The following is a 23040-nucleotide window of genomic DNA, read 5'->3' on the forward strand; positions in this document are numbered from 1 at the left end:
GTCGCTGGCTGCGCATCTCTGCGCCACCAGTGACATCACTGCATTAACAAACAGAGTTTTTGCAGTCAACTTTACTTTAAAAAACACATTTTAGTATAAATACTATATTTATTAAATATCTTTACAATTCATTTAAATGTATTTACAGAACTATTCCTGCATAAGTTATACCTCAGACATGAAATTCACATAATTGCCTCTTAGGGTAAGCATAGATGATAGTCTCATTTTAACAACAACAAAAAAGCATCCTCATTAGATACAGACTCAGATTTGCTTCATTGTTTCAGCTATCTTTGTAAGAAACTACTTCATACAGTCAGTTTCTACAGACACCACCTGGTTTTTTTCCCCTGGAGAAAGGATGTCCATTACCGGGAGATGGAGATTCCATCACAAAATTCTTCACGTTTGCCAGACCTTTGCCTCTCCCTTCTCCTTCACTCACTCATAACTGTCTGGTCCCAAAATCTGGATTTTGGTTGGGGTTTTTTTTTTTTGGACCATATCTTCTTCACAAAGTATTTAGAGGGAAACTGTATGGTGCAGGTCTCCCAAAGATAGCCATAAAGGTAGCAAGGAACCACAGCATTTTTCCAATTCACCACATCATAGCCCTGTTTTACCCAAATACCCAGTAACGCTGCTGCAGAAATCCCAGCTCCTGCCCGTCCCGAGACGTTACGTGGCTACTGGTGTATAAAACTCCTCCTTCAGATCACTGCTCCCGAACCACCAGCTCCCAATAACCAACACCCTCCGCAGCAGCTGAAAGTCAGCCTGTGCTCTGCTCACACACGCTTCCATTTCATGGAACACCTTTCTTGTACACGCCTCTCCTGAGTAGTCACAATAATCTAATTCCTAGGAAGTGTTACTGCTTCATGCATCATTTAAAGTTATTTTGATAGTATGGGCCCTGTCATTTCCTTTTCCAAAGATCTGTTGTGCGCAGGCAGCTTAAGTTCATAGGAAGAAATTAGGTTTGATATGTTTAGAGTGCACATCTTAAAACAAAAACAATCAAGCATGTGATAAAAATATCAATTCTTTATAATACAGTATTGCTTTATAAACAGATGGAAAAGCTATAAGCTTTACTGGTCTTTGGTGTGTCCGGTGAGGGATAAGCTCATGATTTGTAAATCAAAATCCAAATTTGTTCTTTATTTAAAAAAAAAAAAGTGATATGAGGCAAATGGCTTTGTAGATACTGCTCCGCTAAGAGTGGCTGTAAGAGGGAGCGCGAGGCTTGGCAGCACACCCGCCAGGCGGCACGGTTCAGCTCCGGAGCAGCTGGCCGAGTGTCTCCGCTCAGGGATTCCAGACCCCGGCCCAGCAGCGGCAGAGTACAGCGCACCCAACCCCTCACGCAGGGGTAAGCACTTTTGCCATACTTGTCTATCTGATCCGCGTACATCTCCCAATGTATAGTTCTAGAGTGGGGGGGGAACAACGAGGGCTGGGGGCGAACGTGCTGAGAGCGAGGGGTCAGAGTGCAACACAGTCCAGCTCTGCAGGGGCATTGCTTTAAGGTAAGTTCAAGGGAAAGAATAATTGATCAAATCTGCTCTAATCAAGAAGCATGACACTAAATACTGGAGAATAAAATGTAAAGAGACACACATTTGAGAGAGAAAGGCCCCTCCCAAATGCTAGAAACAAAGCCCTATACTGCAGCGTGAATACATTCCTTCTAACAAGACAGCTAGATACAGCTTGTTCAATTTTAAAAAACAACAAGGACTGACAATTTGTGCAAAGTTATCCACCACTCACTGCTCCATGGATGGCAAAACTAATTAATTTTTCTTCATTAACAGAATCCTCCTCGTACCCTCACCAAAATAATATTTTGGTCAAGTTAGGGCAGTTAAGGCATTTTGACAAGTAATTACAAGGTGATTTAAAATAGAGAGCTAACATTATGCCAATTTAGGAATAGCAGATAAATTACTGAAGAGCTTCCAAATTAATCACTTACTCTTATTATAAATGAAATGCCTGTTACAAGCATGATGCATTGAAATATAGTAAAATGACATGTACATGGTACATGTTAAATGATCTTAAATAAAAGCTTGACATAGTTACGCAAATATACAGTACAAGTCCACAAAAATTCTTTAAACAAGTTGAGGTAACCTCAAACTTAAACAGTTTTAATACAATAAACCAGGTAGTAAAAATCTCCTTTTGAGAGCAGGTAAGATTACTTACTGACCAAGTTTAACTGCACTCACCTAAACAGCAACATTACCCGACTTTTTATATATAAAAACATGGCTTTAATTTATTTCTACATACTTTTCTACCAGCAAAAAAGTTAATGAAAAACTGACCAAAAATATATATATCTTTACAGCTATGAGCTTTTTCTATGAACCTCAGGAAAGAAAGGAAAGCTTGCTGGAAGAGGGGGAACAGATGTGAGCTACTGTAATTCAAAAGGAAATGTAATATTGCGAAGTGGCTGTTAGATAACTGTAAACATCATTAAGGTTCATTCTGAAACCCCTAAACTTTAGTTACTGAAATGTAAGTTTTGCTGATTATTCATTAATAGTTTCCATTTACGTACTTACTGCTGCTGCCACAGCACAAGCAAAGAGGTGCTTGTTTGAGAGTCAGAAAGATAAGGATCGACTGGACTTAAACCAGCGCAGCATATTCGATTCTACACAAGCGAGAATGGCAATTATTAACACAAATTATGTTTCGTTAACAACAGAATTATCTACCAAAATTGAAGACGTTCAGAGTTGAGGATGATCTTTTTGTGCAACCTCCCACTGTAGCATTTATGCCACATCATCCCATGCTGGCGAGAGGGGTTAAAATGCTGGAAGGACCTCAACTTTGGTCAGGTCGGCTTTTTGAGACCGAGTTAAAATTTTTGTTTAAAAAAAAAAAAGTAAAATAATTATCCACAGCCAAAACATCCAGATAGCAGGCCCATTACGGACGAATGATCTGCAGAACTTTTAAGATCACAGTTAAGCACCTGAAATCACGAAACACATTTGCATCCATATAACTTGAACTAAGTATGTTTTTTGAAATTTCGTACTGGGAAAGGCTCCTAGGCTGACACCATGTATGGCAAGAGCAGAATGTTTACAGCAGTTATAAACCTCCTGAAAACTGGAGCTTAGAAACACGAAACCTCAGCTATCACTGTAACAAGACTATGCTTATGAAACTGTGTTCTGGAACATACCCTTTAATGAATAGCAAACGTTCCTAGTAAATAGAGTAATATGCCCTCTTGTAGAGGTTTTAGCTATTGAATCTAGTTTGAAAGATGAGAAACCCATTCTACTCCTTTGAAAGTAAGTCACATTCCAAACGCAGTAACGATGCGGGATTGATCCTCCCCCTTTAAGGACAATGACTAAGCTCTGAAAGACATGCTTCAGGCCTTGAGCGTCTTCATTTCTTGCTGGCAGACAAAGACCAGTGTACTACGAGAGTGGTTCTTAACAGGGACTTCAGCTGCGTCTCAGGACAGGCAACGAGCTTGAGAGCCAGCTGCCGAGATCAGCTGTGAAGGAAGAAAGCAATCCTGCCAGCAGGAAACCGTACGTGTGACGCTAGGAGCTCGGGGATAACGAAAACGCCAGAAGCTGACACTCCGGGCAGATCAGTCTGTGTACTCGGCTACAATAGAAAGAAGGACGGTGATGTCGTCTGGTTTTCCCCCTGTAATGTAAGAAAAGGAAAACTATTTCATCAAACCACATTGAGTTGTCACCTTACAATCTGTGACATTCCTCCATGGAAGGTTCTTTAAAAAGTTTAAACATTCAAAAACCGTTTTGTGTAGACACAAGAACTCTGCTTCCTTCACCTCCTTTCCGAAATGCAGCTGAGGGTAGCAATGACATGTAACACAGCAAAAAAGTGCTCTCCTTTTAAGCTATAGTGAGATCACAGACTATTGAAAGGAATACAGAATCCTCAACATTGGTGTTAGCCAGTAGAGCAGAAAGCCTGTTTTCTAGCAGCTTATTTATTTAGCTAAGAAACATACAAAACACCTTTGTTACAAGCAAGCTGGAATAAAAAAGTCAGTATCTCCTCAGGAATTGCTACCGTAAATCAAATACCTCTTTGGCATTTTCTCCAGCACTATATTACTGTGTATCTTTCTAAAAGCTACTTAACGTTTTTAGCAGTCACTTTTCAAACCTCAACAGCGAGAGCAATACACTCAAATCCTAGAGAAAGAGCTCAGAGAAGAGGTGTTGCATTATGTAGGAAGTCGAACCAGCCCTTTGGACTCGGGAGTTCTGCGGTTTCGCTACCAAGTGAGCTTTGTAGCACCATGGAGCCCAAGCTTACAGCTATCATCTCTACCTTTAGGAAAGGCGCTTAGGGTCTTGCAGGAAATCCTGCCCTCCTGATACAGAGATAGTGAGAACATCTTTACTTGCAGAATTATATTTACTAAAGAAAAAAAGGTGTTTGATAGGACTCTGAACTCTGCCAGGTGTCAGTATCTTTCTAAAGAGTAGGAAATAGAACAAACAGAGATCAGGATGGGGATGCTAATGGTACAAGGGTCAGAAATTTGAACCAAAAAACCACCACCAAGAAGTGGGCAGAATCTCCACTAGAAAGCATCAATAATAGAAGATCTTAAAAAAAAAAAAATCAAACAAAAAAACACCCCAAAAACACCACCAACACCACCACTCCCACACCCGAATTCAAGGACCGAGTCAAGTAGTTTCACTAAGAACCTGGAAAACTTATGTCAGGCAGGATTCCTGGGGCAGGAGTGTACATATTAGGTAAATAATAATAAAAAAAAAAAATCCGTGTGCTGCGTTCCCTGCGTTCCAGCTGCTTCCCCACAGGAGGCTTCTGATCAGCCAGGGCCTGGGATGACCTGCGTCAGGAACTGGGGTCCTTGCCAAACCCAGCGCCCTAGCTTGGCGCTCTACTGCCAACCGCATTTCTTAACACTCTGTTTTCCTATCAGATTTTAGAACAAGAGAACTTCACTTTGCTTAGGATTTCTCAAAGATAGCAGGAGTGGGAGGAGGAAGAAAAAAAATCTTACCTCTCACATTCAATCCATTGTCACATGCAAACTGTGCAAACGGCGACATGTAAGTGGGATCATATGCCAGCTCGTGAGCTTGCTCAGCAATGCTTCTTGCAGTTTGCTGTATACTCTCATAGTTGGAGTTCTAAATTAATGAGGAAAAAAGTTTATTCTTACAAGAAAGTCTACCGGTAGTTGTTTTGCTGATGTGTGTCAGTTTTATAGATCCCGGACCCCTCTTTCACAGATGAGGGCACTAGTTACCACCTTCTCTTCCAAATGGAACCCTCACCATCTTTTAGGCTTTATAAATTTGGGTTAGAACAACTGAAGTCCAGACCTCTACTCCCTACCAGCAGCTGCAAGACTTGGGTTTGGAGGATTTGTAGAATTTAGAAACTTCAAAGACTAATAATCAAAATAGACTAAACAGTCTCACCTGAGGGAAGCGGGATATTTGATAGCTATACAAGCAGTTCTCACTGAAAGAACCACCCTTCCCTCACAAAGTAGGCTCTGTTGAAGTCATTATGTTTCACCTCGAACAGGAGGGTCAGAGAAAACAAGAGCACACTCGTGGAGAAGGGGCACTTTAAAAGGTAGAAGAAAAAACTTTGAGCATGCAAACTTCCTACGGACTGCATTTTAAGCGCCATTTTTTTTTCCTGTTTCAGTAACTCTGCTGCTTTACTCCAAGACTTTTCCTACTCCAGTCAACATGACACGACAACCACCGCTCTTTTTGTTTGTACCTATTTTGAAATGCCTTGTCATTTCAAGAGTCTTCCCCCCCAGTTTGGGGAATTAGCAGGCATTTACATGAGTAACTTTTGGCTGAACCTCATGGGGAACTTCAGTGCCTTTCCCAGACACGCCAAAAGGTGGAGCTCAACTTTCCTCCACAAGGGAATTCCATCTCCAGTGTCCGCCCAGGCCAACCTTGCCTCTGCGCAGCACAAGGAAGGTGGGAGTTCAGCAGACAGAGGTACGATGAGCTGGCTATAGCATCAGTAACAACCATGCAGGTTAGCGACCAGCCCACCCGGCCCTTCCAAACCATGACAGCGTGCTGATACATCTTCAGTGCTGTCATTACCTTTGCTAACCAGATTAAAGCCTCTATGACAGCTTGTGCTGTGGTATGATGACATTTTTCCATTTCACAGCACAGCTTCTCCGTTTCAGACCTGAATATTGCACTGAGAAGGGGGGAGAGTGATAGCGGGGACTGCACGGAGGGGGGAACACAAGAGTCTGCCTGATGTGCAGAGGCCTCTCAGACATTTTGTCTGTAAGGAACCATTCTCCATCTGACACCACCTTTCAGTTACGTAGCTGCAGGATAAGAGCAGGCAAATTTTTTTAAAACCACTCTATAATTCTACATGTTAACCTTATTTGCATTTCATAACAAAATAGGTTCCTCAGGGAGGTTATACATATTGATATCTCTTAAGTATACTTTCCTTTCTGTAAGTAAATAGCCTTAAGCTAAACGCTCTCATCCAAATTAAAATACTTTAATGTATTTTTACTATTTAAAAAGAACACTTGTGGTCACAAACCTGGAAAAGTTGCCAGGATTTTTTTTTTTTTTTTTAACAGAACATTAAAGATTTTCAAGCACACACAACCCACAATTCAGACAGCCCATACTACTTTAGAATTACTGTTTTAGAACCCTTCAGAAAAGCTTCAAGTTATTTTTAAGTATACAGCTCACCCCCTCCAATAACCCCTGAGAGAATGCTGTATTTTCATGTATATCATCCACAACCTGCACATACAGATAAAATACCACGTGTGAGCAGCTGGCCGAGGGCAGTGCCCACTACCGAGCGTCTCCCCCTTCCTCTGCCTCCTCTCCCTCCCATCGCTGGGCAGTGACATGGTACCAGCTGCTACTCAGGACATTTATGCCCAAGCTGCTGCTTCCGGATTCAGCCCAGGTGCAGATCCAAGAGACAGCGCTTTGGGGTCAACGTCCCTTTCTACCGTTCACGTGTGGCATTAACTGAAAAGTCTCTAAAGGATAGCACTTCGTGGTGGGTCTTTTATATAAAATACAGAAGTTATGCGTGTGAAAAGTAATGGTAGTAACTGTAAGCGATAACCAGTGCAAAAGATGGGAGGGATTCAGAATACAGGCACTTACCTTCAGCTTTTTTAGCTCCTGCAGAATCATGTAGTCAGGCATGTTGTCAAACAGTCCGTCTGTTGCAGTCAAAATAATGTCTCCAAGTTGGACATCAAAAGAAGTACTATCGGCAGCATCAGGGCTGTGAAGATGACAGGTATGTTACAGAAAAGGACTCCAGCTTTCACTAAGACACCAAGCAATGTCAAACTAGCACATCAACAGCTTTTGTAATTCACTGCTGTTAATGTGTTTTGCTGCAAAAGAAAGAAATAATCACTAACTGTGGAGCTTTTGCACCAGGATGGCTTGTCAAGAAAGCTACAACAGAAGAACTGTGACTGCAAACAGGTAATGTTCCAGCTATTACACAAAGGATTTGCATTTAAAATTCCCAGATGAACAATCCTGCAAATAATCCGCTTCACCAGTGTATCTCCATGGAAACCATTAAGTAGAATGGCAGCTCAGGGCTTCCTTCTCACTCATCTTAAATATGTAAGAGAGCTAGACTTGAAAGGACAATTCATAACAGGGAACGGCCAAAACACTTAGGGATTCTGAATCACTTTCTAATGCAATGGAATATGAAACATGGCTGGAAATCACTACCAGGAGACCACAGCTAGTTGATCTAGTTATGTCTAACACATTACACAATAACAAGAGGAGAAAATACCTATTTTGGCCATGAATATTGCTGCAAGATCTGATTCTCAGAAGCAGCATAATGCCAAACCCTTCAAAGATTCTTCAGGGGTCTTTAAAAGGCAGAAACTGCTGCATCCCATGCCATTTGGCTATGCCAAAAAGCAGAAAAGCTGCTTGGCTCAACTGATTTGTAGCTTCAGGAAGGTTAACAGAGTTAAGATTGCCTGCCTATTCCCATATATAGCCAAATCTAACATTTAACTGGGACAACAAATAAAAAAAGTACTGGAGAAGCATTTAGACAACATGCATGAGTACTAATTAACGTCAAGAACAGTGCAGATACTAGCCAGAAAGCTATAATCATGATTCAGAATTGAAGTGTGGGAGCTCATTTATCTTGCGCTTTCTTTATTATGTGATGACTCAGATTACTTTGCTTTCCTGACTTCCACTGGACATTATCAATTATCCTTGGGCTTTTTGTCTTCCCATGGATGACAGAGAATCTCAGAGAAATTTAGATTTTCACAGCTCTGGAATTTCAAACAATCATTTAATTTTAGTCTAATAAAGAGGTTAGACTATTTAAGGGTTCTAATTTCAGAGTTCTACCTAGCTTCCTCTCTGCAGTCTTATGATGAAGTAATAAAACCACAAGCAAGAATGGTCAGGAGTTTCAACAACTTAACCAACATTTTCAAAAAGAGCTATTTTGGCATTAAAGTCATAACCGTTACTGCATCAGCCTTGGTATTTCACAGAATCATAGGATCATTTAGGTTGGAAAAGACCCTTAAGATCATTGAGTCCAAACCTTGTATCAAGAACTTCAGATGCCTACCACATTCCCGGTACACTATGGCCACTCTTTGAAGATTTCTTCATCATCTTCCTGTACTCAGAAGAGGGATATCACTTTAATAAGCGTGTAAGCATTATTTGAGAGCTGTATTTTAATACATATTTGAAAGCCGTTGTTTGGGTTTTTTTAAATTTTATATTACTGGTGAGACTTCACGAAGTCAGAGGATGGATCAGCCTGACATTCTTACAGGAAGACACAAGTACAAGTCTGCCTTTGAAACGACTCATTTCTGTGAACAGATTGTCCTTTCCTAATACTCTCATTTCCCAGCTTGGTGTTCCGCCAAACAGTTTTGGTTTTTTTTTTTTTTTTTTTGCTCGTTTTGGTCAAATACAATATGCTGCGGGAAACACAGCTATTTGGAAACACAAGTTACAGTCACATGTCCCTCTGCTCTATTCTTCAAGTACTTGCTACCTCACTGCCAAGATATCTAAATTGGCGTACTCCAAACCAGTCTCGAGAGAGTACAGACAGGGACTGGGAACGAAAGCCGCTGATAAGACAAGCCACTCATGCAGGATGACCGGCGTCTACGCCAGCTGCAGTCTAATTGCAGCAGCTTTATTGAGTAACGTCTTTCCGTGGATCAGAACATGCCCAGTGCGCACCAGAGACTATGGGAATGTGCCATCATGAATGAACAATCGTTAACCGAATAAATTTGGATAGTGCAACAGCATACAAAAGTTGTTAAATACAAGGTGAGAAACGTTCATGTTATCTTAAAGATGGGGAAGCAGCTATAAGACCCTTTGATTGGATACAAACTTAAATCCCACACGCTATGCTGCACTATACAAAGAGCACCGTGGCAGCAAAACTGCAACCTTTTGGGAGTTGATCCCATACAGAGATTAAAAATTCAAGATCCTCTCCCATCTTACCTGTCACTTAAGACAACTCCTTCTGCTTCTGGTGGAGCTATTGACAGTTGGAACGGAGTGTTGAAGTAATGCTGCTGCTCATCCGATCGATGTACTACTTCTCCTCCTCTGACTACCAAAAATCCAGAATCTCCCAAGTTGGCTGTATGTAAACGATGACTTGTTCTGTCCAGAACTACTATACAAGCTGTACTGCTTCCTGAAAGCCAACAGAATACGGTAACTGGAGTTAGCCTTAAAGAAATTGCTTATTCTTTCACTGACTTGATTGATAGTCCAATTATTCAAATACTTAATCAAAGCTTACAAATAAAGAGAAATGAAAATACTCAATAATGCCAAAATTAATATACACTAAAAATAGCAAAATGCTTGAAATTTCTGCAACACAAACTATGATTTTTGTATAGAACTTACTTTTCCCGCTTTGATTTTGGTAAACACATTATGCTGACAAACACCTGTTTTCTTCTACTTTATTTACAGTTTTCCACCCCAACATATGTCAGCACATTCTGCTATAGGACTGGATTTACAGAAGTCACATAAAATAACGAAATTCCGAAATCAGCGAGATAATAGAATTCTAGTGGCATCCATACAATGCTAGGTGCTCTCCACACAGTTTCACTCATCAGCTGTAAACAAGCCACGCCAAGTAACTACTGAATTGCAAGCAGTTCTTAGGTATTATTCCATTCCTCTTGTCAGAACATTAAAACACTTTTCTTCATAGTATGGCTCTGAAGAGCTACCTTCATGTTCAAAAAAATAATCCTGTCACGTCTTCAGGATACTAACTCCACAAGTTTAAAGAAAATACATTTCAGAGACAAATACTATTCCAGATTAAAGTAAGAGAGAACGGAAACGTATCTACTTGTCAACCGTGCTCAGAACTATCCCAGCCGTGCTTGAGGGCACCGAGGAATTATTGATTCATTCACTGGGAAGTAGCCACCAACTGCGCTTGGTTGCAAGCCACAAAAATAACTGTTACTCCAAAGATACCCATCGCAAACAGCAATCACCTGATTTCTGCAAACAGGACACCACATCCACCAAAAGATCTTTCATTCCTGAAGAGGGTGAAATACAGCTAAAGCTGCCTCTACCAGAAGCCCCTATATCACCGGCTGGGGAATAGTCTTCATCTTCTATCCTAACGTTCTTCCAGCAGAAGATTCCAAGCACAGCTATGTGTCGGCCAGACCACAAGCTTGCAATGAGCTAAACTTACAATCAGGCTTGCTAGCGCTGAAGTCCAGCTGGCTCTAGGCATCACCTATTCCAGATGTTTCCCCTTCTAATACAGGGAGTTCCCTGCAACACACTTGCACTTAATTTGTTCTCTAGGGAATATACAGAACCTTCTCCACTCTTATTGAATGGTAAGTCAAAGCAGTATCTTAGGAAAAATTCAGATTTTATATGTGACAGCACCCAAGATTGTTCTGCAATACAAGAACAGTGTTTAAATAAATGGCACAGTTCCCTCCCACTTCAGTTTTATTTTAAAATATTTGCTAGATTCAATTCTGATGAACTAAGTATCAAGACCTAAAGCACAACAGCAAGGAAAAGTTACTGCCTAATGAAGCCCTCTCCCTTCACTTTATTCTAAATAAACTCTAAATGCTCATTGCTGTGGTAGTTTCAGGGTTTTATTTCTACTTCTAAAAATACTGTTTTCGGTTAAAGGAGAAACACTAAGGATCATTAGTTTCAAATTCTAACTCTATTAGCAGAGTGTAACTAGGAGGCCATGCGTGGAATGCAGATCTTGTGACTCAGCATATGCTGCTCTTCAGAATTCGAAAGGTCAAGCCAAGCAGGGCTGCCTCCGTCTACAAAGCCGTTGTGAGAGCTCTCACCAGTGGCCCACTTTGCCGATCGCTTACAGCTACATCTGCTTTGCCCAAATAAGCGCTATTGAACACACAAAATCCTAATGTAATTACCGACCGCAGCTATTTTAGTGATACTTAAGGTCACTTCTGAGGTTCGAACCTATTCTTTAGGCATATAATGCAAGAACATCTGTTCCCAAGCTCAGCAGACAAGTTAAATATAGCTTACACACCACTCTTCTGGCAGAGAAGTTTAAGGTCAGGTGAGAAGCATGCATATCACGCAGGGTAACACTTTCTTGGTGCGTAAGAGGTCACATGCCCTTTAGAAAAGTATTCTGTTTTCAAGGTTGTCAGTTGAGGCCAAATGCTGCCTCTCTATCTGCTCACCATTCTCATGGCAGCTGGATGCCCTGTCTAAAATCAAGTTTGACACAGAATATGCTAGGCATCTGCTTTAGTTTGCTTTCAAAAAAAATCTGCAGTGAATCCCCCACAAAGAATTATAAAAATAATATAGGGTACCAGTGACTGTATGACATAAACTACTTAGGTCAACCAATTAGGCTTAAAGTTCATTGGACATAAAAGGCAACAGGAGCAGTAAGGCAAGGAATGTGCAGAACTGCATCCAATTATCGTCAGAAAATACTTTTGCTTGCATAGCTTCAGCAAAAAGCCACAAGCAACCGTTAAGAGTTTTCAACAGAGAACAGTTATTTATGCATATGTAACAGGGAGAGCGAATGCACATGCCATAGCGTATTCTGCTGCTGAACTCATTTTGCAAACTCTCTGCAAGCACTGGTGAATTACCACCCTTCACACACAAGTGCAGTTTGCCTTTTATTTTATATATATATACACACACAAGCAAACATTCCCTGCATTACTGAATGAATCAAGATAGTTTTTAAACATACAAGAGAAAATAAGGATGCCACCAAGACAACTACATTTCTACATTTTTTGGTTAATTAAGAGAAGATAACAGCCTGCAAATTTCTTGTAGAAGCTGACAACAGATTTAAGCAACCTTGACTAAGTATACATCTAGGTAACGTACAACTCAAATCCGATTTATGTATTTTTGCTCTCTTACCAAGCAAAGGTACTTTGTTCTGCAGCAGCTCACAATAACCTGCGGTGAGGATCCCAACAGGATTACTTGGTACAAACCGTCCTTCTTTTACTAAACGTTCACATGTTCGCATTAGAGTCCCTGAGAACTGAGAAGGGTCAACCCCATAGTCTCTCCAGCCACCTACACCATCTGCTACCCCTAGAAGAAAACAGAAAACGAGAGTTACATGAACAAAATTGGTTTCCAAACCAAGGGTTTTAATTTTTGACATCACTTATGATATTCAGCAACTAAAAAGTAGGACATAGCACCTGCTCAAAAAACATTTTTCTTTAAGAAAAGAATTTCTAAGCATTTGTAAGATAACTTCTGACACCAGCTCCTAGACAAATCTCTAAATATAATCTGAATTGCTGAAGAGAAGGTAAGAGTCTAATGCTGAAAACTCTGTGAGGAGGTGGACTTCACTAGAGAACAACTAATGGGGAATTTGGGGGGAAGAGGGGGATTCAAGCACATTAACCTTTGGTTAGACCATTAAAAAGGAAGAATAGTTTTAATTAGTTTTAATTAGTTTTAAATATGAAGGTTGTTAAGATTTTAGATAGGATAGAAATGAGCAAGAACCTCTGCCCCATTATTCAGCAGCCCAAAATTTTTTCTCAAGCTACTTGCTCATACAAAGGATAATGTTTTCTGTTTGGTAATACCAATTTCTGTACAAACCAAACTTCCATTTTAAAAGTGTGTTCAAAAAACCATGTAACCAACACAATGCTGGAACCTACCCCTGCAAGGATAGTTTGTTGCTTTCAGCTTCATCCAAGAGAATGAAAACTGACTATGATCCAGTCAATTTTCATTCAGTTACTCAAAACATCCTAGATAGCAGAAAATTAGACCAATTCTGCCAAAGCTTGGGAAGCTTCTGAGAAACCACAGAGACAAATCGCGAAGATGCACATAGAAAAGGGGGGTGGTCGGAGGGAGATAAGCAACAGACATGATATTCTGCTGCCCATTTGGCTAAAGTATTTTGAACTTCCTCAATTGGCTTTAACAATAAAAGTAAAATACTGTCCAAAGGTTTTATTTATGAAATTAAAATATTTTCATTTGGCATTTTTTCCAAAAATCTTTTTGATCCTTAGCGTGTCAGGGACTAACCATTTCAAGCACAGGTTTCTGTAACATAACAAAGCTAAAATACTGTGGTCATGATAAAAGTGCGAAGAGCCAATTTCAGAGCTCAGACTGTGCTGAGGAACAACAGCCTCCTCAGACAAAAATGCCGCTGTTAGCAAAGGCATGAAAATTTGACTTTGAAGGTAAAACTAAGTTTGCCTCATCTGCAAATGCCCTTCACATGGGACACCATCTGAAACTGAGACGGAAGGTTTAGAGCTGACCTTGGCACGAACTATAATCTGACAGGAGGTTATAGCCAGATTCTGAACAGCCTATCAACATTAATCAGATTTCTCCCAAAAATAGTGCACAACCTTTTAGACACCTGCTTTGTCCGTTTGCTTTCTTAGAAGAACACTATAGGAAGGCAGATCCCTGTATTCACCTCTTCAGACCAGACCCTGGGAAGAAGCTCATGCAAAAGCAACCCTGGTATTCTCAGAAATGCCTTTTCTGGTTGCTTCAAGAACAAACTAATCCTCTCTTTACAGGTCCCACGACTGCAGGTTAATACTGGATTAACCCTTTGCTTTCTGCTGCCACGCAGACAAGTCTAGAACAAGATATTATTAAGAAAAAGTTCTAAATCTAGAACTTGAAATAAAAACTAAGCTTCAGTTCAGATGATGATGCTTGCTTTACATGAAGTTACCAGATGAGCGGCTTTTTTCCCCTCTGAGATGAACACAATCCAGATGTACCTTTGCCAGCTGAATACAGCATTGCTTCACCGACAACAGGGTTAACGCAATGAAAAGATGATGTTTGACAAGTACTGTCCAAAGCTTTTAGCTCCTAAGGTGCTTACAAAACAAGCTCATCAGAAGTTATGGACTGCCCTCAAGTGATCAGTAAACCATTTTTGCATTAGTCTTCTTGGGAAATATTTAAACAGAAACACTACAGCATTAGTATACAGTACAAGAAAGCCACCATAGCAAGCACCTGATAAGGTTAATTATCAAAATATTTCAATTTTTAAAGCAAAAATAAGAGTATGCCACCTGATTTTCTTCGCTCACTTCTTACTCCAGGCAGGAAATCTGAATCCGTAATCATGGCAGCACACTTCATACTCTATCTCGAGCCATGAAATGGCTTTGTCTGTCTGCCTTCCTGTCTGCTTTTTGCAAGCTATAAACAGCTTTAAGTACATTCTGCCAGTGCCTTCCAAAAAAATCATCCCCTAGACAGTTCACAAGTAGGTCCTCTGCCTTCGCTTTGTACCACACTTAAGAGAACAGATTGTCTGCTTAAGAACCAACAAGACAGTTGTGCATTCCTTCTCCATCGCTGGCACAGAAGCAAACAGGACCATCGCATTCATGAGTGGGCCCCGGAGTGTGCTTTCACTGTGACACCTCCACGACACCTCATCAGCTCGCTAACTTGTGGGCCACTGCTGGCATCTGTTTCTTGTCCTTGCCCAAAGCGGACAAAGTGGGGTTTTTTTGCAAAGGTTTTGGTTTTTTTTTTTTTCCCCTCTTTTTTTTTTTTTAAACTGTATCTCTTAAGGATGATAAGTCAGTTCATTCAATTTAAGCTAAATGACCTTGTTGGATCCCAAAGCACGCTCCCAAAACCAAAGCAGTCAAACGCTTCCTCCTGCTCTGGCACAGAGCCACGGATTACTGCTGCCATCGAGATCAATGGCAGTACAGAGGCAAAGCACATTCAAGAAGCTCTATACCACACGGTGCCGCCTAGAAAATATCCACCTGTACTGGTTTTGCCTTAAAAGAAGATTTTGACATTCCCTAAGATCTTTAGCCATCGTGTCCTACCTTCAGCATGGTTTTAAAATAAAACCAGTATCTTTACATTGTACATTCTCAACATAAACTGAACAGTTTTATGGGAAAGGAATACGTGATTTTAAAGCAGATTGAACAAACTGCTACTGAAATAGATGAAATGTAAATGAGAATAAAGTTTAAGAAAACTTTGTGATAGTTGATATACAGCAAACAAGGAGCAAAACTATTTGTGAGATATTTCAAACTCCAGAAGTAGCAAGAACTGAAAACGCAACTCATAAAAATTAACTCATTTTTATGTAATAGCATGTTTTCCTTCTGTCACCAAAGGAAAAGTCAAAAAGATACTGCTACAGGCAGTATCACTGCCAAGGAATAATGCCAAGCAGTATTCATTTATATTGTTTTCATTTAAGACCAAAAAAACCTGTAAATATTCAAAATAACTACTGTTTTAACAAGTGAAAAAGATTACTCAGGTTTTCATTTTCTTACATTTCACCATAAAACATTAAATATTGTCTGCCAGTATCCACCATTTAACTTAAAATAACCATCTTACAAAACAGGAATCGCTGGACATTTAAGACAAACTGCATGGCTGAGAAGAACTGCTGAAATTGAACTGTACGCAATCCTTGATTTTTTTTTCCTAAGCTATTCAGTAAATCAGAAGATTTTATAGAAAGAATATTTCTTTGGATATTCCCTGCTCAAGCCTATGCAGAAATCACACAAATGTCCATGTGACATGGCGAAGTGCCTGTGGCTACATGAACAACCACTGTAAATAAAGCAGTTGAAAATTTCACAATAAATTACTTCAAAAGAATAAATGCTTCTGAAGTATTTAACTATATTATGGAGACCTTTCAGAATCTTTGACAGTTAACACTCCACTACATTGCCTTCTGCTGGGGAACACACAGATACTACTGCCAGATTAAATACTCGCTGCATGTGTCAGTCCAAAAACTGGCTCTTTCTAGCTTCTTAAAGATTCAGCGTATCAAGATCTCTCATAGAGAAACAGCTGGGATGAAGTTTCAAGACAAAGCACAAGTGACTGACGCTGCAGCACTGAAACTTGTTAAAATTTAATTTAAAATGCTAAAGGCACCTGGCATAAAATACCAGTTGAAATACAAACATAAAGCTGTTTTGACTGCCAACACATAAGGTTAACTGCAGAAGCCCAGGGAACAGCCAGCAGTGCTGATAGTAATCCGTGCTTTTCACCACACACTTTTCTAAGTCAGATCCAGATGTTCTGTCTAGTTCCGAGCAAACAAACTAAACAGGCTTAAACAGGCTTAAAGTTCAGAACAAACCCACTATACTAATCAAACCCTGTCTAATATAAATAACGTTATGAGTGGAAGTTCCAGCTAGCTGGCAAACATACCTGCCCGTGGTCAGAGTCCAAAAATATCACCCTGTCCCAAAAATCTCTTGAAAGATGGATACTTTCAAACATTGCGTCAGCTAAGAAGAATAATCACACACAGAAGCGCCAAGCAGGCACAAGTGTGCCAGCAGGAATTGCTTTTGCACACAACCACAATTAACTTTGTAAGACACTTCACACATCCTATTGAACTTTAAATTTCTTGAGATCCTTACCTGAATTAGCAATGAATCACTGATAAAAGAACATCAAAAGGATATATTTGTGACTGAATTTATTTTGCATCAAATATAGAAGAAAGGCTAGAACGGTAACAAAGTGCGACCTGTTACACTACACAAGTTTGAAATACAGCACCTTGTATTTGTCAACATATCAGAATTGAGATAAATAGATAAGATTTCTGGTTTTATCAGCGATGAGATAAAACACACACCTAGATAGGTTCTCCATCCAAAGCAAGTCACGTGGTCAAAGCCAGCACTAACTCTCAGCGTGTACGGGACCACAACGTTACAGCCAAATAGTGTCTACTTCCCCCCCGCCCCAGGTTTTGACAAAGAAATAACCTGGTCAAATACAAATCCCTGAAGGCAGATTGTGTGTGACTGATAACTAGTTACAAAAGGAAGTTACAGTAGACCTTAAACTACCCTTGCATCAAATAGGAAAGTACTGGAAGAGAAACTAAGTGATAATGAGGGACAAAAAGCAAGTGGCAAAGTGAGAGATGATGTTGAAGAACAGACTGAAGAAGAAACAAGGAACTGAAAACATTAAATTGTGCAGCTGCTTCCAGGAAAAAAGCAGCAGTTCCTTATATCTTTTTCCCCTCCCTGCTACAATACACTGTTGCTCCTGAAACAGGTTTTTACCAGGTAGATCTCCTACCTCTTGTATTTAAGCCTGAGAAATCGCTCAGTGGATTTTGGGAGTTACAGGAGAACAGTAAACTATTATCTCTGAAAGTTTCGTAAAAACTTCCCTACGTAGTTATAAGTACTTAATCTCTCAAGGTGTTGAGCAACCCTGGAACTTACTTTTGTAGCTGAACTGCTACTGGTGGTTGGCGCTTAAATGCTGAAAAGGGATAGGTACTGTAGAACAGACACCATCCAAGCTGTACTGAAACTACTTACAGCCTGAACAATCTCAGGCTCACAATACTAATAGCGCAGACGAACCAAAGCAAGCAGTGGGAGATTTCTGCAACATTTCCTGCGACATAGGTATGATTAATGTCTCACCTACTGTACTGTGTTCAGCTTTGCTTATTTCCTTCTGTGATTTCTGACAGAACCTGCTTTTCGTTCAAGCTAAGATCTGTGTATGAATGGAAAACTGTCTGCCACCAACAAGTATCAATAGCACTTAAAATAAGCGTTCAATTGCAAATTCTGATCGGAATACGTTGCATGCAATGCCCTTCCAGAAACCGTGGTAAAGAATAACCAGATTTTAGTTTCATTCTCGGAAAGGGAGCTACCACATTTCTAAGAGGTTACATTCAACACTACTTAAGAACAGCCCTGCTGACATTTGGATTAGCTGTATTGACAAGACTGTCAGTGAATATGATTGTTAATGGGTATGTTTCTCAATCATCTGTAGTTTCTCTACAAATGACAGTATTGACGCTCCCATGTTAAACAGAAAATTTCATTTGGTCTGCTACAAACTAAGACACATTTACAGTTTTTTTTCAAATCACTGATTACACCCTCTAAGATGTCCTGAGTTCTCTCAACAGAGCAGGTGAAAGGCTACTCTGAAGTAAGCAGGCGACTTACCTCCTTTAGTGTGATAAGGCAGCAATCTCTTTAATAGGTATGATACCAAATAAACCACTTAATACAGTCTTACGTGACCTTCAGGCATGAAAGTAAGAATCCCTTCCTCCTCTATAGTTGCCAGAACAACCTTGACATTTCATCGACAAATCCTTTTACGTTTCGTAGTTTACTTTTCTTGATGACAGTGAGACTAACAATACTCTGGGGGCTTTGCCACTCTAGAGGTTTACATACCTCCTACACAGGCTGCTGACAATGTTCAAGTAAAGTGCAATTCTTTTCAGTCTAGAGTAGCTGCCCTACAATACCGCCTCCTCCCCCCCAAAAAAAAATTAAAATCAAGATTGGCAGCAGAGAGAACAGTTGCCAAATTTTAACTTTGCAGTGGACAAACAGTACCCTGCTGCCAGACAGTTTTTTCCTACTACTGCTGGGGGACAGAAATAGTTTGGAAGACTACTCAAGTCACACTGGCTACACCCAAACTTCTACCCAGCACAGACATTGTATAAGTGATGCTGTCATGGGATGCGCATTGGTTGCTGTAATGTTTCAATAATGAGTCACACAACAGCTTGGAAAAATCCATAAAAAAGTAGCAAAAACATCAGGAGCCTGATAAGGCAGGAATAAGCAAGAAAAGGCAGATCCCAACAAAAGAGAAAACGAACACCAGCATGAGACTTCAAAATTTACGAACAAGCTTCTATGCTTAGTTTTGTTAAATAAGTGAAATGTTTATATAGTGTTTAAGTTCATTTTAAAATTTGTGGTTTGCTTCCTATGCACCAAAAATTCTACTCCTATGCTAATTAGAAAAAAACAAAGGTGTCTGTTTCTGAAGAGTTTTGGTTTTGTTTAAAAAGCAACATTTCTGTCCTTTTAAATTACAAAGGCATGTGTGAAGAGGTATATAAACACCTACCAAGTCTCAAGAAGATATTTGAATATTCTGAGGATCAGGACAACCAAGACACTGACAGCGAACATACAAAAAGTTACAATATGGTACAAGCAGCAGCAAAAAGGAAACATGGGCCTGAATTGTAAAGCTCTAGAGATTAGTATTAGTAGTAAAGCCATTTCCTTTTCTCAGAGTGATCCCAAAGGAAACACTCTGGTTTTGAGTTTCTTGTTTCTCCCTGTGCTCAGAATGGGAAGAGCACATGCAAATTTAACAGGTATATACCAGACAGAAATAAAAACAAGAGACAAAAACTCCAAGGATTCAAGAACACCAGTAACAGGCCTTCTCAAGCCTTTAACGACTATGGGAGGGCTGGAAATAACATGAATCTTCATAAGCTTTCTGTTGATCTTACTATGAAAGGATAAAGCGCAGATGAGAAAACACTGTTAAATTTTCAGTCTTAAGAGCATACGTATAACAAAAGAAGTGTTTAGCGTTTTTCTGTCTGCTATAAACACGCTGCCTAGTCAACTTTTGTTTGACCTAAGAAAATGAATCCCCAAGCACTCATGCCAAACGGCTGGGAGTAGCTCTTTCACCATCGCACCACACCCATATCCATCCCACACAGGCATGCTTCCCATGCTTTGGTTCTAGAAGAGAGACTGGCACGGAAGAATTTTAAATTAATTATCTGGCATGGCTTTGTCGCTGATGACTACTAAGGCAGACTAACTCTAAGTGATACACTTGAAATTTACTGTTCTCAAAAAGCACTCTCACTAGTGTTCACTTTGGCTAAAACCACATGAGCCCCTTCATTAAATTAATACTGAAAAACAGCTAGAAAAGCAACAGTTCAGCTCAGTCAGTTTTGTTGAGGTGCAGAGTTAGGCAAGGTATTGAGTCAGTACAAAATGCATGAGGGTCTTTAAAAAACAGGTATGGAACCTCAGATTTGTGGTGAGAGTAAGAAAAATTGAGGGCAGGAAAACGCTGGTGCTGAAACTCTTGCAGCAGTGCAGAAGAACTGGTTGAGAAAGGGAGAGCAAAGATATGATCGCAGTAGCAGAAACAAGGAGAACACAACTATGTCTGATGAAGAAAAAGCATCAAGTTAGATTGCATCAAAACCCATCCTGAGTGTTACTGTTTGCAGAATGGATCCTGATCTTGGGTTTTTGGGATGTATATTAGAAAAGCAATAAAGAAGCAATATAAAAGTAGCTTTACAGGGGAAAAAACCCACCAACAAACCAACAGCTTTTCTATTTAAATTATTTTCTTCTTGGTATTTGAGACATCCTGGTCGGAAGCCTTCTTTGGTGTTTGATCCTTAAGTAGAGTTACAATTCTGTTTGTTTTCAAGTTGCCATGAAAATTAATGCAAAGACCAACTCAGAAATGCGATTCTCTGCTGATTCCAGCAGGAAGACAAGACAAACTGTAGGTCCACATACGGTAATTACCAAATATGGCCAAAAAACCCTAAACATCATCAAATGGGTCTAAATCTACCCGCTTTCCCACGCAAATTGTCCACCTGTAAGTAAAGGAGATTCTGTATTTCTCTTAGGGGCAAATACCGATCGCTCAGTTATTTATCAGTGCTGGCCTAGCATGAACTTTAAAGGCAGCCAGCCTTAGTCACATGTTAACGTAAGGCTGTCCAACAGCTAATTCTAACAGAAGAAAGTTTCTCTGGAACAGGCACAACAGAAAAGATGCAGAGTATCTAAAAATGCATTGACCAGTTTTCCACATCTCCTTGAAAGCTGTAGCATCACTCTTACAGTAATAGCTCCCTTGAGAATCATCAGCAATACTGTTACCTAGCACCAAGTTAGAGCTTCCTAAAAAAATGTCTTGGCTATATTAAACGGCAACCAAGTTACAATGACAGCACCAAACTGTGAAGAATCACCGAGCACCGTCACATCACAAGACACTGCACTGCAATCCCACCAGTTTTAAATGTAAAAAAAAAAAAAGGGGGGGGGGGGCCAGGAGGAAGGAAGCTTTTTTTTTAATGTCAAAGTTTTGGTGAAAATTTATTTCTGTCAGTTGCTCAAAAACTAACTTTTGCAGAGTGTCAGTTAACCAAATTCAACCTTGACTACACAGGAGAAAGGTCAAGCACTGTTAAAAGCAATGCTGCTCATAAACTGAAGATTCCCCTGATTATCTGTAATTATTCACCGCTTCTAAAATTTGAACCCTTAAGATTCATTTTGCACGTGAATCCAAACCAGGGAGTGTAATCAGGATAGAACCTATACTGGAATTGAAGTTTGACATTTGAAACCGGTCTCAATGTCACTTTGCCTTTCACTTGACAAGGACACAGCACGCGCTAAAATCAGGAAGTACCTGTTTCAATGATCCTTTATGTGGAAATGCAATACATATATATGGGGCTTGGTTAGGTTTTAAAGTGAAACGCACTGCAAGTTGTTTCTCTGGCTTTCGGAGCCACTAGGCCTTACAGGCACCTACAGGTGAAACGCCAAGGCTGGGCCCCAACGCCCGGCACCCACACCACCCCATCCCAAAGGCAGGCTGAGCGAGGCGGGCAGCATGCTGCAAAGACCATGAAAGCTTTCTTTTGAAGCAAAAAAAAAAAAGAGATTCTCTGGCAAGAGAATGCTGACATTTATAGGCAGAACCGGCTCCTTTGTCTGCGACCGAAGGCCGAGCCGCTTCGCCATGTGCGGCTCAAGGAGGGGAGGTCAGGACACCGACGCCACAGCCACCTCAGCACCCCCGAGCAGGGCCCTGCCAGCACTTACCCAGCACGTCTGCCGACCGGTGCCGGGCCACGAAGCAGGCGTCATCCCCGTAGCACATGCCTTTCTTGAGGATGCCCTTGCGGAAATCTTTGCCGAAGCCACAGCTGGCTGTCACCAAGCTGTAGTCACGGGAGTCCGTCTGCGAGAGGCCGCCCAGGACTGCCCGGGCCACCAGCCTGCCATAGGAGAGCACCGAGAACATGGCGTGGGGCGCCCAGCAGCCGAGAGCCAGGAACGCGGGGAGCCACCGGCGCAGCCGCCTCCTGCCCTGCGAGCGCCCGCCGCAGGGAGCCAGCCTTCCCCTGCCCGCCGGCCGGCTCGCCTCAGCCCCCGCCGGCCCGCGCTGCCCCTCCTCGGCCCGGCCCCTCAGCCTCCCCCCCGCCGCGGGCCGCCTCGCCCCTCCGGGCCGGCTCCCGCCCTCGCCCCCGCCGCCCGCGCGGCTCCTCACGCCCCGCGCGCCGGCCCCTCACGGCCGGGTTGCCGCCACCCCCCCCGAGGGGGGGCTCTGCCTCCTCCCCAGCCGGCCGGCGCTGCCCCGCGAAGGCCTCCGGGCGCCCTCCCGCCGCGCCGCGGGGTGGCCCGGTCAGAGCCGGCGGTGCCCGCTGCGCCGCCCCCGCACCCCGCCGGCCGCCGCCGCCATCTTCGCCGCGCGTGCTGAGGCCCCG

The 23040-nt window shown here is 41.4% G+C and overlaps 1 protein-coding gene across 1 annotated transcript; it reads right to left on the reverse strand.

Moving 5' to 3' along the window:
- Positions 1 to 18: 18 nt before the first annotated feature.
- PPTC7 (protein phosphatase targeting COQ7) lies at positions 19 to 22620 on the reverse strand. Its single transcript, XM_059827822.1, has 6 exons — positions 22376 to 22620; positions 12549 to 12728; positions 9597 to 9795; positions 7209 to 7332; positions 5069 to 5198; positions 19 to 3702 (listed from the first exon to the last, which is right to left on the reverse strand). Exons 1-6 carry the CDS (start codon positions 22575 to 22577, stop codon positions 3644 to 3646), a joined length of 894 nt encoding a protein of 297 aa, XP_059683805.1. The 5' UTR covers positions 22578 to 22620; the 3' UTR covers positions 19 to 3643.
- Positions 22621 to 23040: the final 420 nt, after the last annotated feature.

Source organism: Gavia stellata, chromosome 21 (assembly GCF_030936135.1).
Source record: "Gavia stellata isolate bGavSte3 chromosome 21, bGavSte3.hap2, whole genome shotgun sequence".
Lineage (NCBI taxonomy): Eukaryota > Metazoa > Chordata > Aves > Gaviiformes > Gaviidae > Gavia > Gavia stellata.